The 23,197-nt window shown below is 39.5% G+C and overlaps 1 protein-coding gene across 2 annotated transcripts; it reads left to right on the forward strand.

The window, feature by feature from the left end:
- Positions 1-311: 311 nt before the first annotated feature.
- On the forward strand, positions 312-19,828 carry olfml1 (olfactomedin-like 1). 2 transcript variants are annotated; one of them, XM_062036041.1, is made up of 8 exons: positions 312-752; positions 5,071-5,174; positions 6,839-7,029; positions 7,323-7,426; positions 15,473-15,664; positions 17,114-17,291; positions 19,071-19,230; positions 19,408-19,828. In XM_062036041.1, exons 1-8 carry the CDS (start codon positions 627-629, stop codon positions 19,562-19,564), a joined length of 1,212 nt encoding a protein of 403 aa, XP_061892025.1. In that variant the 5' UTR covers positions 312-626; the 3' UTR covers positions 19,565-19,828. The 2 variants fall into 2 exon arrangements, with proteins under 2 accessions (XP_061892025.1, XP_061892024.1); XM_062036040.1 differs by having other exon boundaries at positions 17,114-17,294; positions 19,408-19,825.
- Positions 19,829-23,197: the final 3,369 nt, after the last annotated feature.

Raw genomic sequence — 23,197 nt, forward strand, 5'->3', positions numbered from 1 at the left:
AAGAAGGGTGGATGTGGTAAGAAACAACTTTTAGTTATTGGAGAATGAGGTATATGGTGTTGACGAGAACAAAAAGGGAACCTATTGAACAACCTTCCATTTTGATCCAGTTGCTGTGCAGCTGCTTTGTGTGAGAGCTGAGGATGTGTCACTGGGGAAAGAAAATACAATCAAAACAGAGCAATCATTAACATTTCTTGCTATTTCCTGTTTTTTTTTGCTTTAAGGGGCACCGCCCAGTTTCTTGTTTTTATTCCTCATACCTCACGAGTAAAAAAAAAAAAAATGCAATGAAAAAAGGAGTGAGAGCATCAGAACTAAAGACAGATTGGAGGATTGGAGGAGGAGAGAGTGGAAGTGAGAACAAAAAAACCCACTGGCCTCTGGGTGAAAGACCGATAGCAAAACAAGCAGAATGTTCTGGAGCTACAAGTTGGAGCAGAGCCTTTTTTAATCCAAGCAAAGAGAAAAGAACACAGCAAGTACATTGCTTCTGACTCAGAGCGAGTTTGTTTTCTTGTGTCTTGTTTGCAGGGGAGGCTTTCTATGAAGTGTATTTCGCAAGAGAAGTAGGCAGTGACTGTATTACATTCAGCTTCGGTTTATTGGCTTCGGGAGAGCAAACAATGTCAGGCAGAGAGTTTCTTGTTCTTGTTCTTTTGCTGTGTTTGTGTTTAACTGTCAAGAGCCAGGGTTTCCCCCAGGATGCCTTTCTCATCCAGTACCTGGAGAGGAGGTTGACTCAGATGGAGGTAAGTACAGGAGAATGTGGCGGACAAACTTTATTTTCCTATAGAATCAGAATCTAGACTGACCATACGTCCTCTTTTGCGGGGCTGTCCGTGCGGAGTTTCTTAAATGCCTCAAATGTCCGGCATTTTGAGTTAGAGTTGCGTGTAATTTCAATGTACGCTCAGGGTTAAGAAGGGGTTAAAAACAAAACAAATTGTGAAAGTGTGCGCATGCAGAAGCATTCGTGAGGGAGGGGCAGAGACAGAGAGAGCGAGGGAGTTATGATAAACGCGCATGCGTCGCCAGGCTCTGCTTTTAATCGATAGATTTATCAGATTAAATTTTTTATTATCTATAGCAGGGGTGTCAAAAGTGTGCCCCGGAGGCCATTTGCTGCCCACAGCTAATGTTTTAAAGGCCCACGGCACATTCTAAAAATACTATTAAAATAAACAAAAACATAACAAAAAAGGAAATAAAAAAGCTTAAAGGTGAAATGTAATTTAGAAAAAGTTGCAATGTTGACTAATAAAACAAAGCTGTTTCTTTTTCTTTCAAACTGTCATTGCTCAAAACATAATATTGAATCAAAATCAATGTTGTTATGAATTGTTGACCTATCCAAGGCTCCGATTACTTCACGTCAAATATTCCACTTTGAAAAATATTTTTGGTGGAAGATTTTGCATATTTTGTGTGTTTGCCATTAAAAACATGGTTTTGTTTGACCAAAAAGGGTGGAAAACAAACAAACAAAAAAACTACATTAAAAAAAATAAAACATTTTGAAATGAGGGATAGATCTGAAGTTGATGTAGACTCCAGAGATTTAAGCGCTAAATATAAAATGTATGTATGCCCTGGCACACCATTATCATCATGTCATGACCGAAGCAAAACACTTTTTACACTTTTATACTGAAATAAATACACCTACAACTTATTAAATAAAAACATAGAAAAAACTACCAGCAGTGGTAAAGTTTAGATCCATGAAGGAAAGAAGAAAGTGAATGAATGTTTATAACTGAATACATTTACATATGCATACACATTTGTTTTCTTTTTTTTTCTTTTTTTTTTAATGAATTAAGAAACGTTTATGACAACCTTTTTCCAAAACACAATATAGCATGTGAGATATAACCGGAAAATGCATACGTTTATCATTTGTTTTCAAAACGCTTACAAAAAAGCGGGACCCCAGAAATATATTATGGGACCCCATTTTGAAAATTCCTAGCACCAACACTGCTGTCAACAGAGGAGAAAAAAATGCTTTATCTAAATAAATATATTATTTATAAAGCAAGTTCGAGTATCATTGGCAAATTTTCACATAGTCCCGGCCTTGGCGTGCATATATGTGTCCTCTTTTTGGGATTTCAGATTATGGTCAGCCAACAGAATCAGAATCAGAATAGTTTTTATTGCCATTGTTTGAGAACGGGTTCACAAACTAGGAATTTTACTTGGCGCAATCGTGCAACATAAAACACATATAACACAGAATAGAATAAACTTGACACAGTTTAATAATTTCTTGTATTACCCTACATTAACTTAAAACGTGATACTTCAATAGTGGTACCCCGAGCTTAAGAGTGCCCCAATTTAAGAGTGTTCTGAGATAAGAGCTGTCTCTCGGCTAATTGATAAGCTTCATGTTACAAGCAAAAATGTGAGTTACATTAGTTGGCATAGCATGTCACAGTGAGTGAACTTCATAAGATTTGCCCAAAACATCTGGTCTTACTTACTACCAATACTAGAGATGGAGATAACGTTGTTTTTCAACCATGGGAAAGAAGACAGAAGAGGGTGAAGGCGACACTGATTTGAGATACAAGTGTTTTGAATTAAAAGCTCCATCACAGAGCCAATACTGTACTTTGGTTTTAGAACATGGTCAATTCCTTCTCTAAATGTATAAATATCTTCTGGTGTGACCGTAGATTACAGTATGTGCAGTACTGTGCAAAAGTCTGATGACACCACATGGCGGGATGTTTCAAAAAATGCAAAAATTATAGTACATTACATTTTATTGGAGGTGACCCTTCAGTGAAAATATACACTACCGTTCAAAAGTTTGGGGTCACCCAAACAATTTTGTGGACTAGCCTTCATTTCTAAGAACAAGAATAGAATGTCGAGTTTCAGATGAAAGTTCTCTTTTTCTGGCCATTTTGAGCGTTTAATTGACCCCACAAATGTGATGCTCCAGAAACTCAATCTGCTCAAAGGAAGGTCAGTTTTGTAGCTTCTGTAACAAGCTAAACTGTTTTCAGATGTGCGAACATGATTGCACAAGGGTTTTCTAATCATCAATTAGCCTTCTGAGCCAACGAGCAAACACATTGTACCATTAGAACACTGGAGTGATAGTTGCTGGAAATGGGCCTCTATACACCTATGTAGATATTGCACCAAAAACCAGACATTGTCATTTACCACATTAGCAATGTATAGAGTGTATTTCTTTAAAGTTAAGACTAGTTTAAAGTTATCTTCATTGAAAAGTACAGTGCTTTTCCTACAAAAATAAGGACATTTCAATCTGACCCCAAACTTTTGAACAGTAGTGTAGTACCGTACTTTTGGGACCATAGGGCGCACCGGATTAAAAGGCGCACTGCCGATGCGTGGGTCTATTCAGGTCTATTTTCGTACAAAAGGCACACCGGATTATAAGGCGTATTAAAGAGGTCATGTTATGATTTTTTTCTAAATGTAAAACACTATCTTGTGGTCTACATAACATGTAATGGAGGTTCTCTGGTCAAAATGTTGCATAGATTGTTTTACAGACTATTTTTAAGTAGCTTTCTGAGCGTTTCTTCAGGATGCGCCGTTTTGTGGGCGGTCTTACCTACGTGGCTCACCTTCGACAGCGCTTTCTCCCTGTCATCTTTGTTGTAGCGGTGTAGCGTGCAAGGACGGGAGTGGAGGAAGTGTCAAGAGATGGAGCTAACTGTTTTAATGGCATTCAGACTTTACTTAAATCAATAACGGAGCAGCATCTCCTCATCCGTGGCTCAATAATGCAACATCAACGCCGGAAATGTGTCCCGTGAAAAATCGTCCGACCGGAACCCTCGAAAAACTAAAGTTCCTTGGGTGAATTATGTAAACCCACTACAGTTTGTAGCGCTTTAATAGCTGGTCTACTGACAGATATAAGTAAAAACGTAATGCTCCTTTATATTAGAAATGGCAACAGCAGAAGATAAATGCCACATTAGAAGGTAGAGAAAAAGAAGAAGCTTTTGACTACGGCACAGACTACAGTGGCGGAAGCGCGCACATTTTCAGGACTGATGCAGATCCCAAATACACATCAGCAGGTACTAGAAGGTAAGAAAAGTTGGTTTTGCATAATATTGCGAAACAAAACGCCAGGTAGTATGTCTGCTAATAGGTGCCATTTTGCGGTCCTTATACACACACCATAATAATACTCGTATGTTTAATGCGCCGCCAATCCATCAAGCAGTGCGGCTTCATAGCTTACCGAAGTCGTACTAAAAGCATTTTGACAGATTTTTGAGCGCCGTGTGTAATGTTCTATATTCTCAATGGAACATTTAAAGTTTTGATGTTGTTTTCTGCCATCATATTGCAGTCTACACGTATCTCTTATGTATGACTGCCATCTACTGGTCACATTTATCATTACACCATGTACCAAATTAAATTGCTTTGAGGTCGGTGAAGCACAACCAAAATGATGCCGTACATTAGGCGCCCCGGGTTATAAGGCGCACTGTCGATGTTTGAGAAAATTAAAGGATTTTAAGAGCGCCTTATAGTCCGAAATATACGTTAAGTTCCTCTATCAGAATCGTCTTAACAAAATGTAATTGGATTCTTCTTTTGACCATGAACAGTGAACATTTATGTCAAATGTTTGGAGTAAACTGGCTATCCGTATCTGTCCTATTTACTACTTTAAAAAAAAGTGATTGAAAGAACAAACCTAAAGTGGCCCAAAACTTCAGTAAAGAACACTACGTTTTGGTCAGTCATGTGTGTATTGTATGTGTCAGTGTGGTAACAGACATTTTAATAGTGAAATTATAGCTGTATTAAATAGTGATTTCTAATGAAAGAATAGAATCCATCGTGAGTGGGTCGTTAGATTACATGAGCTACTAAAACTCAGCCAGAAAAAGGTTACACTGTGTAAGTTAATGATCCCTGTGCACATACACAGATGTGTTTTCCTTTTGCAAGAAGAAGAAACATAATAAGCACTTTAAGTGATTTAGTCTTTTGAGTATGAAAAGAGAAAATTCTGCATTCGTAATATGTTTTCTTCTATATTATTTCCGTCAGGAGCGTCTAAACCAATGTGAGCAAAACACAGTGAGCATAACCCAGAAGACCTATGATCTGTCCTCAGGAATGAGAGGCCATCTGTCCGCCCTCAATGCTATGAGGTATGTTGTGTTCACACCTGCATCGTTTGGTCTGGTGAAAAGGAACTGTTGTGGTTTGCTCTTCTTGTACAATTCATTTGGTCAAGTGTTAATTCATTCATTCAAAATTTACTCTGTTGCGATACAGGGACCAAAGATATTGACCTGTGTTTAGAAGTGCATGTATGTCAACATGCATTAAACGTGCGCTTTCCCACTGTGTGTGTGAAAATAACTCTCTATAAATGTATATTTTAGAAGCGTTTCATAAAATCTGTGATGGTAAATATTGCAGATTATTAAAATAACTTACGCTTTCAACTAGGGTTGTACGTTATACCGGTATTAGTATAGTACCGCAATACTAATGAATCATATTCGGTACTATACCTCCTCTGAAAAGTACCGGTCCACCCCCGTTACGTCGTGCCATTGCTGGTTTACGAGCAGACAAGCATGTTCGGCAGCGCACAATCACAGAGTACTTACAAGCAGACACGGTGTGTAGACAGAAAAGGGAGAACGGACGCATTTTGGCTTAAAAACTAACGATAAAGGTGAAGTTATAACACTGAAACGCCCACCGGAAGAGGTGCTTTAAGTCATGGCTAGCGGCTAACATCAAGCCCCAGTCGGCAGTGTTTTATATACTTCTAAATCACTAATCCTCGCCTCCATGGCGACAAATAAAGTGAGTTTCTTACAAGTATCATCCCTGCAGGACGAGGAATAGCTAAACATGCTTCACTACACACCGTAGCTCACCAGCGTCAAAATGTAAACAAACGCCATTGGTGGATCTACACCTGACATCCACTGTAATGATACCAAGTACAGTAGCGTATTTAGTCGATACTACTATGATTACGTCAATATTTTTTGGCATCACAACATCTTCTTTCGTTTTTATGTTTATAAACTCAGGAAATATGTCCCTGGACACATGAGGACTTTGAATATGACCAATGTATGATCCTGTAACGACTTGGTATCAGATTGATACCTAGATTTGTGGCATAATCCAAAACTAATGTAAAGTATCAAACAACAGAAGAATAAGGGAATATTACATTTTAACAGAAGTGTAGACAAAACATGTTAAAAGAGAAAGTAAGCAGATAACAGTAAATGAACAAGTAGATTAATAATTCATTTTCTACCACTTGTCCTTAATTTTGACAAAATAATAGAATGGAAAATGACACAATATGTTACTGCATATGTCAGCAGCTAAATTAGGAGCATTTGTTTGCTTACTTACTAATAAAAGACAAGTTGTCTAGTATGTTCACTGTTTTATTTGAGGACAAACTTGCAATAAGAAACATGTGTTTAATGTACCGTAAGACTTTTTGTTAAAATAAAGCTAGTAATGCCATTTTTTGTGGTCCCTTTTATTTAGAAAAGTACCAAAAGGTATCAAAATAATTTGAAAACTGGTACCAAAATATTGGTATCGGGACAACACTACTTTCAACCCAACTTTTTGGATTGGAATATTTGATTTATGTCATGAAAGTCCTTTCTTTATGCATTTAGATCTTTGCTGTTCAGCCTTTGATCCAATGATAAAATTACCTATGCAAACTCAAAGTGTGCACTAAGTATCTTTTTTTTTAATGGTGTAAAACAGTATATAGTACCTGTATCCAGATTGACCATAATTGTGGTATTTTACACTTCAGATCAGAGGTGAAGAATCAGCTGGAGAGCATGTCTGTACGTGTAGACCGAATGGAGCGAGAGCTAGAATATCTGGAAAACAAGATGCCTGCCCTGTCTGACATTGAGATGGAGGAGGCACTGCTTCAACAACAGATAAAAGCTGCAGAACTGGACCAGCTCAAAAAGAAAGCTAAAATCAAAGTGGAAAATGGTATGAAGAACATTGCTATCTAGTGGAATATCATTTAAAAGAATTGATTGATTGAAACTTGATTGAAACTTTTATTAGTAGATTGCACAGTACAGTACATATTCCGTACAATTGACCACTAAATGGTAACACCCGAATAAGTTTTTCAACTTGTTTAAATCGGGGTCCATGTAAATCAATTCATGGTAGAAAACAAAGACAAAGAAAAATACAGTAGAAAATAAAAATACACATATGCAGTACAAATACACAGCGTAGTGCAATTTAGTCATTGTTGACTGTATCATTTATAGATTGTAACGCAGCCTTGAGTCAAATCAAGTCTCTCAAAATTGTGAAGAAGATGGGAGACACTTCTGGTTCCTGGTTCAAGGACCCTTCAGACGGATCAAACAAGGTCAGTGTGAACATGTACAGAAAGAATCGTCAAAAAGTTGTTGTTCTCATTTTTGTATCCGTCACACTGTTGTTGTTGCTCATCAAGTCCAGTGTGTTCATAATAGGTCAAATATCAAAGCATATGATTAACACATAAACACTTAAAAAACAGTAGCTTTTTTTATTAAAAAAAAGATGGTGTGGTAGCATCAAGCGCCTGTTAGCTCTCTTACACCACCTCAATTCCTACTGACTCAGTGTGTTTTGCAACTAAGGGCCTGATTTACGAAAGGTTTGCGTGTACTAAAACGTGCAAACCTGATAGCACACGCAAAGCTGATCTACTAAAAAAGCGCAAAGTGGATTGTGTCTTGTTAAGTGAGCAAAATAAGGCGTGCAATCCATTTTTCATCTGTCTTCATTAATATGACAAAAAAAATGCTGATTATCAAAACGTCCACAATCCTGGGAGGAGAAGATGCAAATATAATTACTTAACACGCGCTATGTGATTTATCAGCACTCATCAGTCTCATCACTATTTTGCATGTGAATCCTCAGTCCTACGTGTGTGTGTCAACACTTTGGACTGTGAGAAGAAAAAAGAAAAAAATAGACATTTGGCTATTCATCATCATCATCATTTTATATTCTTTTAGCTGCCAGACGATTTAAGGATTTATTGAAACAAATTAAATGTATTTGTTTTGGTGTCATTTAATATTTTTTTTCATAACATTCGTTTATTTCATTTAGAATATATATTAAAATATTTCTTACATGAAAAAAACTTCTTTAAGTACGCATTTTATGTGTCTTGAGCCGGAGTAAGTACAGCCTCTCTTCAATGAGCACACCTTCGGCGAGTAAAAAATAAATAAAACAATAGTGGTTCCAATGTAGATGCACTGCACAACTGCTTCTAAAATGCCCATAACAAGTGGTACATGTCTCCTGCATGTATGAAAACATAACAAAGCATGCATTCAGTCAGTGCACTCGGTCATACAGTAGATGTCATAAATGAATGAATATTAATCACAGTTTGTTTTGTTTTGACCGCTGGAAGGTGGCGCACATTGCACAGGCCGCGATTAGTTCGATCAGGGGTGTCAAACTCATTTTAGCTCAAGGGCTGCATGAAAGAAATGTATTCCCACGCGGGCCGGACTGGTAAAATCATGGCAAAATAACTTAAAAATAAGAACAACTTTGGATTTTGTTTCCTTTGTCTTACGTTGGCCAAAAATAGAACAAGTACATTCTGAAAATGTGCACATTACAAATAATCCTCTTGGCTGTTTCAAAAAACCCATGAAGAACACAAATAACTTAGACTTAGTCTCAGTGTTTTTACAAAGCCATTAAACTTTATGCACTTATTGTTTAGGATTCTCATGTTGGCAGTTCCCCATTAAAAACTGCCGCATTGGTGACATCCACAACTGCCACGACACATTCATGTATCATTATTCAAATTTTACACTTATAATATAAACAAAACAATTATCAAAATGACACCATAGCCGAAATCAAAATATATAACTACAAATTTAACCAATTTAAACATGGTTGTGTCAAGTTTGGGTCCTTGGCGTGGTTTGTTCTCCCAGAAGGCAACGGAAAATTGGTGCGTGCGAGACGTGAATTTAAATAAATTTTAATTCAAACTCAAAAAAAGTACAAACAAAAAGCGCTCACAGCGGAGGTAAAAACTTGACTATGACAAAACAAAAGACTTGCACAAGGGCACAAAAACTATTAAACAAAAACTTACTTGGCATGAGAAGAGGGGCATAAAAAAGAGCAGCATGGATCATAAGCATTAGGGTGAACAGAGTGGCAGGAGTGTGAATGTGATGTCGCCAGGACGAACAACAGAAACAGACAGATTTAAATAGTGACATGATCAGTGAAAGCAAGTGCGTGACTCAAAACGTGAAACAGGTGCGTGACAGGACAGGTGAAAACTAATGAGTTGCTATGGAAACAAACAAACCAGGAAGTGCAACCAGGAACTAAAAAGAGTCCAACAAACAAACAACACATGGCCAAAACAAAAACATGATCAACAGACATGACAGAGCCCCTCCCTTAAGGACAGATCCCAGATGTCCAAAAAACAAACAAAAAAACAAAGCAGGATCAAGAGTCACGGGAGGGCGGGAGGGGGACATGGCGGTGGGTCACCAGACCACGTGTCCCCGAACCCACCGGGGCAGAGTTAGGTGCCGGCGACGCGTAGAGCGCCGCTGTACCAGACGAGGTGGACGACCTGGGAATGGCCACCTTCGTGGCTGACTAGGAGGTGGATGTGTCGTCATCGTGGCAGGCGGTGAAGCTTGGCGTGGCGCGTCCTGGCAAGGCGGGTCTTGGTCTTGGCTTGGGGGTCTTGGTCTTGGTTTGGGGGGTCTTGGTCTTGGTGTGGCAGGTCTTGGTCTTGGCGGGGCGGGTCTTGGTCTTGGCGTGGCGGGTCTTGGTGTTGGCGTGGGGGGTCTTGGTCTTGGCTTGGGGGGGTCTTGGTCTTGGCGGTGTGGCGCTGCGATTGGCGGCACTTGGCGGCGTGGCGCTGCGACTGGCGGCACTTGGCAGCACTTGGCGGCGTGGCGCTGCGACTGGCGGCACTTGGCAGCACTTGGCGGCGTGGCGCTGCGACTGGCGGCGCTTGGCGGCATGGCGCTGCGACTGGCGGCGCTCGGTGGCGTGGCGCTGCGACCGGCGGCGCTTGGCGTGGAGCTGCGACCGGCGGCGCTTGGCGTGGAGCTGCGACTGGCGGCGCTTGGCGTGGTGGAGCTAGGCACGTTGATCGCCTTGGAGCAGGGCGTGGAGCAGGTGGAGGTGGCCTAGCTGGGGGTTGCGGCTTGGCAGGCCGAAAGACCGGTGGTGGTCGCCGAACCGGAGGTTGCGGCTTAGCAGGCCGAAAGACTGGTGGTGGTGGCCGTGCTGGAGGCTGTGGCATGGCAGGCCGAAAGACTGGTGGTGGCGGCCGTGCTGGAGGCTGTGGCATGGCATGACGATGCTGAACCACCCCACCTGAACAGTTCCCAGCCCTAGCCCCCCCCCTCAAGGAGCGGATACCAGACGCGAGTAGCAGCAGCCAATCCAGAGGACGCTTAAAGTCAGCTGACACGCCATCTTTAAACAGTGTCATGTGTGACGTGGGTTACACTTGAATTACTATTGCGACATCCAGTAGACACATTTAGAACAGCAGTTTATTTCAATAAAAAATTGCAGCTCATTTTTAAAGTTAGTAAACTCATTTTGCGGGCCGCGGGCCAGATTAAAACTCTTTGCGGACCCTTAAAGGCCCGCAAACAGGTTTGACACCTCTGAGTTACATAGTTAGAGAGGTGTATTCTGCGCACTTCAAAACAAACTCCAACGCAGGGTTAATTTTGTTGACTAAAAATTTTCGCCTTCAGTATTGTCAACAACCTATTTTCCCTTGAAGAAATTAGGACGATAATGAATGAAAACATTATCAAAAGCATGTTGTGAATAAAACAATGATGAAATTGATTGACAATTTAGTCAACGAGTTAAAACAAGACGAAAATGTTGACGACATTCAAACATATTGAATTTCGTCTTTAAGTGGGTGGGACAAAATATCCAATAACAGTTGCATGTGGGAGAGGGGCGGGTGGAAAAGCACAAAGGGTATCCAATCAGAACTACTGTTTTTGTAAGTCCCAGTGTTTGGGTTTCTTCCCGGAAAAGCAAGAATCAATACAAAGCATCAGTACAATATGTCTTCTACACCAAGAAGAAACAGAAGAGAATAATAAACCTTTGCCGTGTTAGACTTTAAAACAACTTCTAAACCTATGGCTCGATTTAATTAGGAAAACATACAACCAACTTGAAGCACCATCTGCAAACTAACCATTGGGACATGTACGCAACAGTAAGTAGGCCAAAGCTAATACTCTGAAATGACTCATGTTCTACTGAATTTCTGTTAAAGATGGTAGAGCAGGAGCAAGACTGCTTACTTTACCTCATGTCCGAAAATTAACTACTACATGATGTCGCGAGCTTAGCCGAGTTTACCCGCCAATCCAAATACCTGCACAGTTCACTTTAATCGATGTTCAGCTGATGTTCTGTTCAGCTATTAATTGCACAACTTGACAACCCAAAAGACCAAATTTGTCATGTACAAAGAAAGACAGCTATGCGAGACATACTGTATTGTTTATGAGTTAGTGTTATAACACCGGTTGCTGTACTTACACGGACAGTGGCCAAGACGCCAATTATTGTGCACACTGACTGTATTTATACACAATACAAAATAAAACTAGTTTGTTTCTTCAAATGAGCATACCCATTCACACATATTTTCATGCACTGTACACGGGCATTGAGTGTACTTCTTTATTTTTAGCTAACTATAGATGAGTGATATTAATAATTGTCTAAACATTACATTTTAACGATTGAGCAGATCGGCAGTGAATTTCTCCTAAACTGATGTAGTAGCATTTCTTTTGGTGCAAATATCACAGAATAACATTACAAAACATCTCTGACAAAACATGATCGCAATGTAAGACATTACATTTTTTTATGTAGTTAAACTGGATGTACAGTGTAGCGGTAATGTATTTTGAAGACGGAAAATTGTGTGATTGGTTTGAGAAAGTGTCTTGACGTGTTTTGATGTCGGATCGACTGTTTACAACAAAAAAAAGTTCCCTTTCGACTTCCTGCCGACTGTCTTTCATTTCTGTTAAATTTTATGTCATCTACCTACTAAAGCAGTCACAGTAACAATCTAAATGTTATGTTATCACTGCACCTTAACTTTAATATAAACACAGAAGTGAACCACCACCCACCTCTGAACGACACGCGCATCAGGCGTTTACTGCAGCGATGTCGCCTCTGCAAAAAATAGTCCTTGCCATGGCTTTGAACATGATAAATGTGCCATTTTCTTTGTCCATTTCTGCTCGCTTGTGGGTCATCAGTAACAAGTGGACTGCAGCCAAGTTACCCCACGATATGTGTGCGTCAATCGGCCGTTAAAAAAAATAGGTGCCGTTATTTAAATGTATAGTTTACACGTTAACTTTGACAGCCCTAATATATATATGTATAAATGGTAAATGGTAAATGGGTTGTACACTATTTCCACATTCACCCATTCACACACACATTCCCACACTGATATATACGGTATGTACAAGCAATACCCCTCGATACCCCTTATAAATATGCAAATCCTGGTCAGAAGAATAAGAAACAAGCTGAAGAACCATCGACACGCTGGCTGAGGGTGCTGACATTGGCAGACAGCGTCTGGAAAGCGACAGTCAAATCACGCAGCAGCTGGTCGTGGTTATCGAGAGTCTGTCCAATGCCAGTGAGCACAGATTAGAGGCGATCCTTTTTTGCGGGGTCCATGTTGGCCAGTAAATTTGTCACGACCGGCTTTGCCTGAGTAGAACCCCAACGCAGCGAAGAAATAAGAAAAATCAACAACAAGTGCACTCAAAAAAGAATTGTGTGTTTACACATGAGTCTGATAAAGACAGCTGGAAAAAAATCCGATTTTCAAAAAAATCCGATTTGGTCCACTTTGGCCTGCAGTGTAAACGTAGTCATTGACCTCCATTCTAAGTAGCCTGAAATGCAGCATGCAGTCAACACCAGTGTGGTCACAGACTTCCTTGTTCTCCTGTAGGGGTGTGCCTGATGTCATCACCACTGACAATGGGCCCAAATTCATCTTGGTTAGCTTTGCTATCTTTTTATAGGAGCGAGGAATAAAGCCCATTAGGACCGTCTTATACAATCCTCAGGCCAACGGCGGTGTGGAGAGGTTCAACCTCAAGAATGGCATCAGAGCGCACCTGGCAGGTGGACTTCCATTCTCCTTGGCACGCTATTGCATTACAGGGCAACATCAGGCAGTTCTCCAGTCCTCCTGATACTCGGCCGTGAGCTGCACTGTTAACGTCCACTTCAGATCAGGCTGACTCAGTAGACCTGCACCACACAGATGATGACTGGGTTTGCTGTAATGCATAGGTGCCTGAGCCACCTGGTCCACCTGACCCAGGATGACCTTGTGTAGCCTGGGCCCCGTCGTGTCAGGGCCCCACAAAAACCCATCTACTTCGAGGAATATGTTACAGACTTTTTAAAAAAGTGGGTTCAATTGAGCAAGGGCCTAGTTTGTCATGTAGCAGAATAATTTACATACCTGGTCGGGTGGGTGGGCCCGGGTGGGCCCGCCCCCGCCCAGCTACCCAGTGAGGTTGGCTAAATGCAGTGATGGGCAGTAACGTGCCATAAGTAGCAAAGCTAAGTAGCTTAACTACATTTCCCAGTAGCGTGGTGATAGCGTCACTCCTTTTTGAACAAGAAGCGATTCCTGTAGATTATTTTTTTAGACCCGTGAAGCATATAGCATTCATCAAAACTACATGCTACAGAGGGTTAAGGGGTGTAAAAAAACAAAGAAATACAGAGAAAATCCATGATGATTTATTGGTTCATGCATGGTGAGTCACGATTGGCTAGGGTTAGGGCAAAGCATTACGCGCAGGCCAATCAGAGGCACGATAGGACGGGTCATAAAAACCAGGGGGCAAAATAAGCTGTTGCAAAAAACACACAAAAAAAGGGTCTCTCCTGGGACGAGATCATGTGAGCAGAGCCGGCCCAAGGCATAAGCGTACTAAGCGCTTGCTCAGGGCCCCGCGGCCACCAGGGGGCCCCCAAAAGCAATTAACAAAAAAGTATTATTTTTTATTTTTTGCATGTACGTGTCTGAGTCAGACTCGTACATGGCAGTGATTAGTATTGATAACAAAGTCGGCCATCAGATTTCTTACAGTGATGTCATAAATGACTTTGCCTCCAGAAAAGCCAGGAAGCACAGGTTTTAAGGAGTGGGTGGAGTGGTGTGGGTGGTGAAGAACAGAGGAACAAAACTGTGATGTGATGGTCAAATGTGTGAATTAAGGACCTTAATTTAAGGTAGTTTATTTTTTGCACATCGTTATGTACATTTACATAGTTTTAATATGTAGTACCTTTATATTTGTTTATAAACCGTTATGTTACCTTGTTTCTAGTAACTCTGTTCATTAATATTATTTAAGTATTTGCTTGATATTTAATTTAATTATGTTGTTTTTTGTACAATTGAATTTGTTCCTTTTTATATATATTTAAGTGATTTTATTGTTGCCCTTTTCTGTTTTTCTTGCACTACGAATTATTTTTGCACATTGCTGTTTCAGGTTTTTGTTACCAAAAATAAAAAAGTGAATCAGAATCAGCTTTATTGTCCAGTTATGTTTAACACACATGGAATTTAACTTCAGTAGACTGCGCTATCTTTGTACAAAGTAAACATTAAATATGAACAATTAACTAAAAATATAAACTAGTAATTAAAGACTAATATGTACAAGACTGATGAGACAAGATGAAACTTTTACTGTAAATACAAAGCTTTATCACTTGGACTGTTCAACCCCAGGCCACTCTTGTAGCTGAATGTTTTCTACATTTTAAGATTAGGAACCATATGTGTGGCACTCTGGACATCATTTGTTCATTCATTGGTATTATTTATGTTCTTAACTGGGCCACCCCCATATCTTTATAAATGACATGTCATTTGTAAAGATATGCCAGGCTGACAATAGGATAATGTAAACAACACTGCCAGAGCCGCAATGAGTTTATAGTAGGTGTGTGAATGATCAACAATCAATATTATTGGCAGAAATAGAGGGCCCCAAAATCAAATTTTGTTTAGGGCCCCATGGAGGCTTGGGCCGGCACTGCATGTGAGTATTCACTGCAGATGTGTGAACTCAACCAGAATGTAAAATTATGTCATTCACTTTAGGAGGGCTTCCAAAATAAAATCTTGCACTCCATAAACGTGAACAAATAATATTTATTCAATGAATTATTTTTTTAAGTTAAATTCTGCCTACCCTGACCGCAGTTTCCTGCCATCTAATGACACTCGCGGGCAGTAGTAGGTTGAACAGCTCTGCTTTCGTCTAATCAGACCCTTAACTTATTTCAGGTATACGTGCTGAGTGGAATTCGTAATGACACTCTGTTGGAGTATGAATCTCTACAAAGCTTCTTGGAAAATACCCCCACACCCCCGGCTAAAGTGATCCAACTCCCATCTCCATGGCAAGGCACAGGTCATATGGTCTACAATGGATTTCTTTACTACCACAGAGCTGACACGCTGAACCAGATCCTGAAAGTGTGTAAAGTATTTACAGCTTAATATGGTTAGTATGTCGTTTTGTTGTGCAGAAGAAATTAATCGCTTGGCAACATGTGGAATTTCTGATTGCTGACTTATTGTAGATTTTAAGGTGATTATGTAACCATGCAGCTCTTGGCCCTGGACTACAGGTCACTGCAAGGCATACAGACAGTTAGGTTCTCTGCTATCCAGTATTAGCTGTACCCAATAAATTCAACGTGCCAAAAGAAACGTGAAAAGTTAGCTTATACAGCTGAATTTTGTTAAAACCAAATAGTATTTTTGAGCACATATTATTGCTGAAGATATTATATGCATGTGCCGTATGCGTCATACAGAAATGCAGACAAAAAGCATTCATGCGAGCCAGAATAGGTTACATACAAGAAGTGTTTTGACAGTGAATCATATTTTTGTTACATACCAGGAGGATAGCTCAGGTCAAAGGTCATATCATAAGGTGCATGTCCCTTGGCATCACATTGCTCTGGTCAAGTTTCAACCAATCTGTTTGTAACTTCCAGGAATTATGTCACATCCGAGCTTGATGTATAGTATTTGGCTAAGATCTACGATCGATTGAATGCTCTGAGAATACAATGACCTGGATGATCCATCGTCAGTTTTTTTTACGATTAATTTAGACAAAATGATTAAAGCTGTTGGTAAAACGCTAAGCAGTTTAATGTTCTGCACTTTGTTTCCTTCTTGTACCAAAATGTAATCAAAACGTAACCTTAAAACCAAGGTATGAATCAAATCTTGGCAATGGCTACCTGTTAGAATATATTTTGTTGAACAGTCAAAGGTCAAGTCCACTGGAATATTTAACACAATTAATTAAAATTGGTCAGAGGTAAATGTTACAGGGTTGGTCTCACTCTTGTAAATGCATTTGCAGGTCAGTCAAGAGCAAGAGTGATCCCCAATAGGGAAGTCTTCATCCTCTTTATTGGAGAAGTTAATTGATGGTTTGGGTCCATTTCTAGAGCTAGGATGATGCAGCTAGAGAGGCTGAGTTGCTTGGTGGTTTCTTAAAGTTAAACTGACAGTGTGTAGCAAAAATATTTCTATCTTCGATGCCTTAAGTCCTGTAGTTTGTTCCTCATATTGGACATACAGTAAATTACCTTTTATTATTGCAGTAATCGTCAACATGAACATGAAAGACTGAAAAACATCAAAAGAGTAGTTTGCAAGCAGTCTTGACGTAGCATGGGAAGGATAGAACACAAGTCTAATATGTCAAACTGGCCTCTCAAACAAAAACAATAAAGTACATTATGTGTGTTCTTACTTTTAGTCTAAGGAATTTACAGTATATAGTGAATTTAAAGAAAATAAAAAGCAAAACTGTATATATTCAAAATATTCCATGGTCCATGTCCAGATACAGGGGTTCTCAAGTTTTCAAAACTCACAATTTCTCTAATTCACGTTTAGGTAGACCTATCGAATGCTTCAGTGGTCGACAGCACTATTCTTCCAGGAGCAGGTCGTCTTCCAGTCTACAGCTTGAACTCCAACACCTACTTGGACATGGCTGTGGATGAACTCGGTCTTTGGGTCATCCACGCTGACCCTGAATACGGTGGAAACTTGGTTCTAACTAAGCTTGACAAAGGTAGACTACTGTACGTCTTCAAATAGTAGTGTTGTATTTAATTGCAGAGTGTGTCCAATTACACAAGTAACAGCTTTACCAAAGACAGATGCCGTTAGTTGCATGAGCATTACAAATACAAGTTCTGACCAATCAATAGGGATGATGTTTGATAAGAAATTATCGAGTTTGAGCCTATTATTGAATCCTCTTATCGATCCGATTCCTTATTGATTCTCTTATCGAGTCCAGATAGGTTGTTGTATATGGAAAAAAAACACACAATATTTGGTTTAACAAATCACTTCACATTCTCTACTGCTCGCTACTATAGTATTACCATATCTGAGTTATTGTGTAGAAATGTGGGGAAATAACTACAAATGTGCGCTACATTCGCTAACCGTGTTACAAAAAAGATCAATTAGACTGATACATAATGTTGGATACAGAGAACATACAAACACTTTATTTATTGAGTCAAAAATATTAAAGATCGATGATTTGGTAAAATTGCAAACAGCTAAAATGATGTGGAATTAAATGATGGAACGGATTAAGTAAAGAAGTTAAACATTGTACTGATATGATCCAGTTTAAGAGGTTGTTCAAATGAATAGTGCTTACAAAGTACAAAGAAGAAGAATTATGAGAAATACTTTCAACCTTATTGAAAATAAAACATTTTTCATCTCAGTATATTAATAATGACTGAATTAATTAATTACATATTACAAAACTGTTGTATATACTAATTCACAGATATTTTATTATAAAAAGGTCAGTAAATAATGTATATATTTGTAAACGCTATGAAGTGGGAAAGAGGGTAGGATTAAATAAGCTTTACTTCTTCCTACTCCTGTAAAGTGAAATGATATGAAACTGTGATGCATTATACTGTAAGTGTGTTCATGTTCCAAATAAACTAAAGAAATAAAGAAAGCACTAGTGATGCCTAATGATGTCATGATCGTGGTCGGATCATGTTTAGTTTAGTTATGTTCTGTTAGTTTTGGACTTCCTTAGTTGTTTTGTGCACTTCGGGGGTTTGTTTTAGTCACCATGGTTACTTATGATTTTCACCTGCCTTGTACGCGCACCTGTTGCTCATCAGCATTAAGCCTGCCTTTTCCGGTCACTCGACGTGGCTTGATTGCATTTGCAACAGTTACGTTGGCATTCTGGTTTTCGAGCTCATGATTCCTGTGCTAAAGTTACCTTAGCTTCTAGTATTCCTGTGCTAAGTAAGTTTTTGCTTTAGCTTCTAGTGCGAACGGCACGCTTTCCTTTTTGTTTCGTTCCTGTCTGTTGTAATGTGTATGATTTATGAGAAATAAATCATCTCCTACCTGCACGCTTTCGTCCGGAGCCGTCAGTTTTGCGTCCCGGGAGAACGAACCGCAGCACGCTGCACCTCACCGTGACTAATGACTGAGCTACGTGACGTCATTTCTTGTGATGTCCTACGGGGCATTTCTTGTCTGGACTGGATTAGTTCCCAGAGATTCGAATAAAGAACCAACTCTTTTTCTTTACTATAGTGGTCTCGATAACGGGTACCGGTTCTCAAAAAGGGATTTGAGTCAGAGGACTCGGTTCTTTTCTTATCGAACAACCGGGAAAACCGGGTTCGAGCATCATCCCTACCAATCAATGGACAATGTTTTTAGCTCTCTCCCTGCATACAAATCAAATAAACACACAGCTGAGTGCTAAATGCTGTACCTTGTCTTATGTTGGCAGACATACACACAAACAAATGATGCATAACAGTTTTATGTCTCTTAATCACAGGAAACTTGGCAGTAGAGTACATCTGGGATACACAGTGCAAAAGTCATGATGCTGAAGGAGCTTTCATAATATGTGGAACTCTCTATGTGGTCTTCAACACACATTATGGCGGACGCTCCACCGTACAGTGTCTCTATGACATCCACGACACCACCCACAGGTCGGTCTCGACATACAAATATTACAACATCCTGCACACACACATTTAAAAATGTCGATTTTTAAATAACTGTACCTTGCATCACTCCTCACATGCTACTGTCTGAGCAATACACTTATTGAGCAACTTCCCAACAAAATGTTTAATTTTCCCTATGCTGTGCTAATCTACTGGCAGTGCTGAGAGTCCGGTGATGTTCTTCCCAAAGCGCTACACAAGCCACAGCAGCATCCACTACCATCCCAGAGACAAACAGCTATACGCCTGGGATGATGGATACCAGACAATATACCAAGTGGAGACGCACAGCAATGATCAAGTTACCGCTGAATGATACTCATTTTCAATGAAGAATACACCTTACAATTACACACCATTAGCCCATTAGTACATATACCAAATACTTAAGATTGTTGTCTTTCTCTTGATATTTTGCTGCCATTTGGTCAAACTAGTTAGACATGAGCATTTTGTAACACTAATAAAAAGCATTTGAATGATGATTGTAGTTGGAGATACTTTTAACAAAGTCTCACAGCTCCCAAGTGGCTCCTCAGATTTTTGTTGTGGCTTAAATGAACATATTACCTACATATGTATACAATTAATGATAAATACATGATAAATGGGTTATACTTGTATAGCGCTTTTCTACCTTCAAGGTACTCAAAGCGCTTTGACAGTATTTCCACATTCACACACACATTCACACACTGATGGAGGGAGCTGCCATGCAAGGCGCTAACCAGCACCCATCAGGAGCAAGGGTGAAGTGTCTTGCCCAAGGACACAACGGACGTGACTAGGATGGTAGAAGGTGGGGATTGAACCCCAGTAACCAGCAACCCTCCGATTGCTGGCACGGCCACTCTACCAACTTCGCCACGCCGTCCCCTGTAATGTAAATATTTAAAGACAAAAAAATGTGGTGTAGCGTTGATTGGGACCCAGTGGTGTGCCGTCAGGGCCAGCAAGGCCTTCTCTGCTGGCCTATCATAACCCGAAATCGTGATCATAATTAAAGATACAATTATTTTTTTATTTACTTTCCCATAATATCTAAAAGTATTCATATTCTCTTCATGTCATATTATGCTCCTTCCAATGCTGTTGTTTTTTGTTTTAGTTTGTATCCAATCAGAATTCAGCTAGCTTATGTTGCCATGCTGTACCAAATCTGCCCGGGGCCTTCAGAATCAACAATGCGGGCGTCCGTGCACTGTAAGTGAACGGACACATACAGTTGATAGATAATTGCGATAGCCAATCAGATCACGAGTTGTTGTCAGTAAGGCCTTCTAGATGGCCTCACGTTGAAGGTGACATTTACGCGTCCTGTGATTGGATACTCATCGAGACCATTAGCAAATGCATTTGAGAACACAGAGTTGAGAGACAGTTGCAGTAGCCAAACAGATCACAAGTTGTTGACAGTAGCCTATCCAAGTAGCCAAATGTTAACGAGACTGTGATTGGATACTCACTTGTCACTCCAAAGTGAGTATCCATTCACAAGTTTCAATTTAGCAGGAAGCGGCAAGAAGAACAAAACGTTGATTAGGTGGCAGATATATTGTAGCGTCCCGGAAGAGTTGGTGCTGCAGGGAATTCTGGGAATTTGTTCTATTGTGTTTATGTTGTGTTGCGGTGCAAATATTCTCCCGAAATGTCTTTGTCATTAAAGTTTAGTGTGGTTTCACTATATGGCACATGTTTATGACAGTGTTGGCGTTGTTCATACGGTCACCCTTAATGTGACATGTATGGCTGTTGACTAAGTATGCCCTTCGTTCATGTGCGAGTCCAGAATTTACAAGATTATTAAAAATGGGAATTATCGGACGGATTGAAATCTTTTCTGGACACTTTCAACCAAAGACCATTATTAACCCATTAAACGCTTCAATATAGGTGCAAGGCCATTTTCAAGAAGGATATTTAAAGAGAAAGTTTATCTTGTGAGATGATGTCGGCCAACCCTGGAGGATATAGCTCTGCTGTTCTGGCGATCAAATGGGGAAATGCTTGCCATTTTCACTCGAATCAGCCGACGACGAGGGGTACTGTCTTATGCGGCGTCAAATAGTGACTTCAAATAATTTATTTTTTCACTTTGAATATGTTTTTTGCCGTTTTAATTTTGACAGTACCACATAAGATATGTTGTAATTGCTGATGCATTTTAATTGATTTTTAAATGCGCCAGAAAATAACCCGTTTTGTACACTGTTGAGGTGCTTCAATGGCCAGTAGTGCGTAAATGTGTTAAATAATGATAAATGGGTTATACTTGTATAGCGCTTTTCTACCTTCAAGGTACTCAAAGCGCTTTGACAGTATTTTCACATTCACCCATTCACACACACATTCACAGTATAGTATTTCTCCAGTAATGGTCATGTGGTGACTGAGTCATACCAAAGACTATAAAAATGGGACCCATTACCTCCCTGCTTGACACTCAGCATCAAGGATTGGAATTGGGGATTAAATCACCAAAAATGATTCCCGGGCGCGGCCACCGCTGCTGCTCACTGCTCCCCTCACCTCCCAGGGGGTGGACAAGGGTGATGGGTCAAATGCAGAGAATAATGTTGCCACACCTAGTGTGTGTATGACAACCATGGGTACTTTACTTTAAATGATGGTATTTTGAGAGATAATTATTGAAGTCCTATATCACTGAAGGCCTAGGTGGGAAACGCACGGCCCGCCACTACTACTGAGGTAGTTGGAGTTTAGTGCTTAGTTGGACATAGTGCTCATCTATGTCTTTCCCAAGGTCGCCACTGCATCATATGTTATGTCAAATGTTATCACATATTTTTCATTTATATGGATTTATTTGTATGTTTAACATGGAACTTTTTTATTCAAAAACAAATCATATAACACAAAAACAAGGCAATTAGACAAAAAGGTCCAAATCTAATTATGAGTAATATTGGTAAATGACCAACTATTTACTGTACTATGGATCAACATAACATCAACAAAACATTACACTGCAAAAACTGAAATCTAAGTAGGATTAAATATCTCAAATAAGGGTTATGTTTGCTTATTTTCTCTCTGATAAGATAATTCTTCTCACTAAGCAGATTTCATGTTAGAGTGTTTTACTTGTTTTAAGGGATTTGGTCCTAAATGTTCTCAGTAAGATATTACAGTTTGTTGCAAAAATTTTATGACCTATATTGAGTAAAACATGCTTGAAACTAGAATATCAACTGATGCAAAGCTGTGTCATCAACACTCACAAGTATAAAACTACTTTTTCAAAGTAATCGTTTCTTACTTCAAGTATGAAAAAAAAAATCATGATGTCGAGCGCATATTATTATGTCAAGATAATGGCACTAGCATTTACTTAATTTAAAAATATTTTTCAACATACTAAGCAAAAAGGTGTCTTTTTTTTCTAAGAAGAAAATTGCACTTGTTATTAGTGAGAATATACTTATTTTAAGGTATTTTTGGGTTCATTGAGGTTAGCTAATTTTACTTGTTTTGGAAAGTCTGGACAAGCCGAATTTGCTTGTTCTATTGGCAGATCATTTTGCTTAGTTCAAATAAAATACCCCTAATTTTTGTATTTTTTTTTTTCTTGTTTTTGAACACTCACTTTTTGCAGTGTACACAACCAAATATAAATCAAAATGGGCTGAATTAAAAAGAAAGTGCACAACTTAATAAAAAGAGACACCGTTGTCATGATCCGTGGTCCGGATCATGTTTTTGTGTTTTCTGTTAGTTTTGGACTTTTGTTATTGCTTGTGCACCTGTGAGTTTGTTTAGTCACCATGGTTACTTGATTTTGACCTGCCTTGTACGCGCACCTGTTGCTCATCAGAGACTCTATTTAAGCCTACCTTTGTTGTTCACTCGTTCTGCCTTCATTGCGTTTGCTTCACGCGAATGTCACGTAAGTTTTAGAGTTCCCGATTCCATGCTTAGAGTAAGCTTC

This window comes from Entelurus aequoreus, linkage group LG24 (assembly GCF_033978785.1).
Source record: "Entelurus aequoreus isolate RoL-2023_Sb linkage group LG24, RoL_Eaeq_v1.1, whole genome shotgun sequence".
Lineage (NCBI taxonomy): Eukaryota > Metazoa > Chordata > Actinopteri > Syngnathiformes > Syngnathidae > Entelurus > Entelurus aequoreus.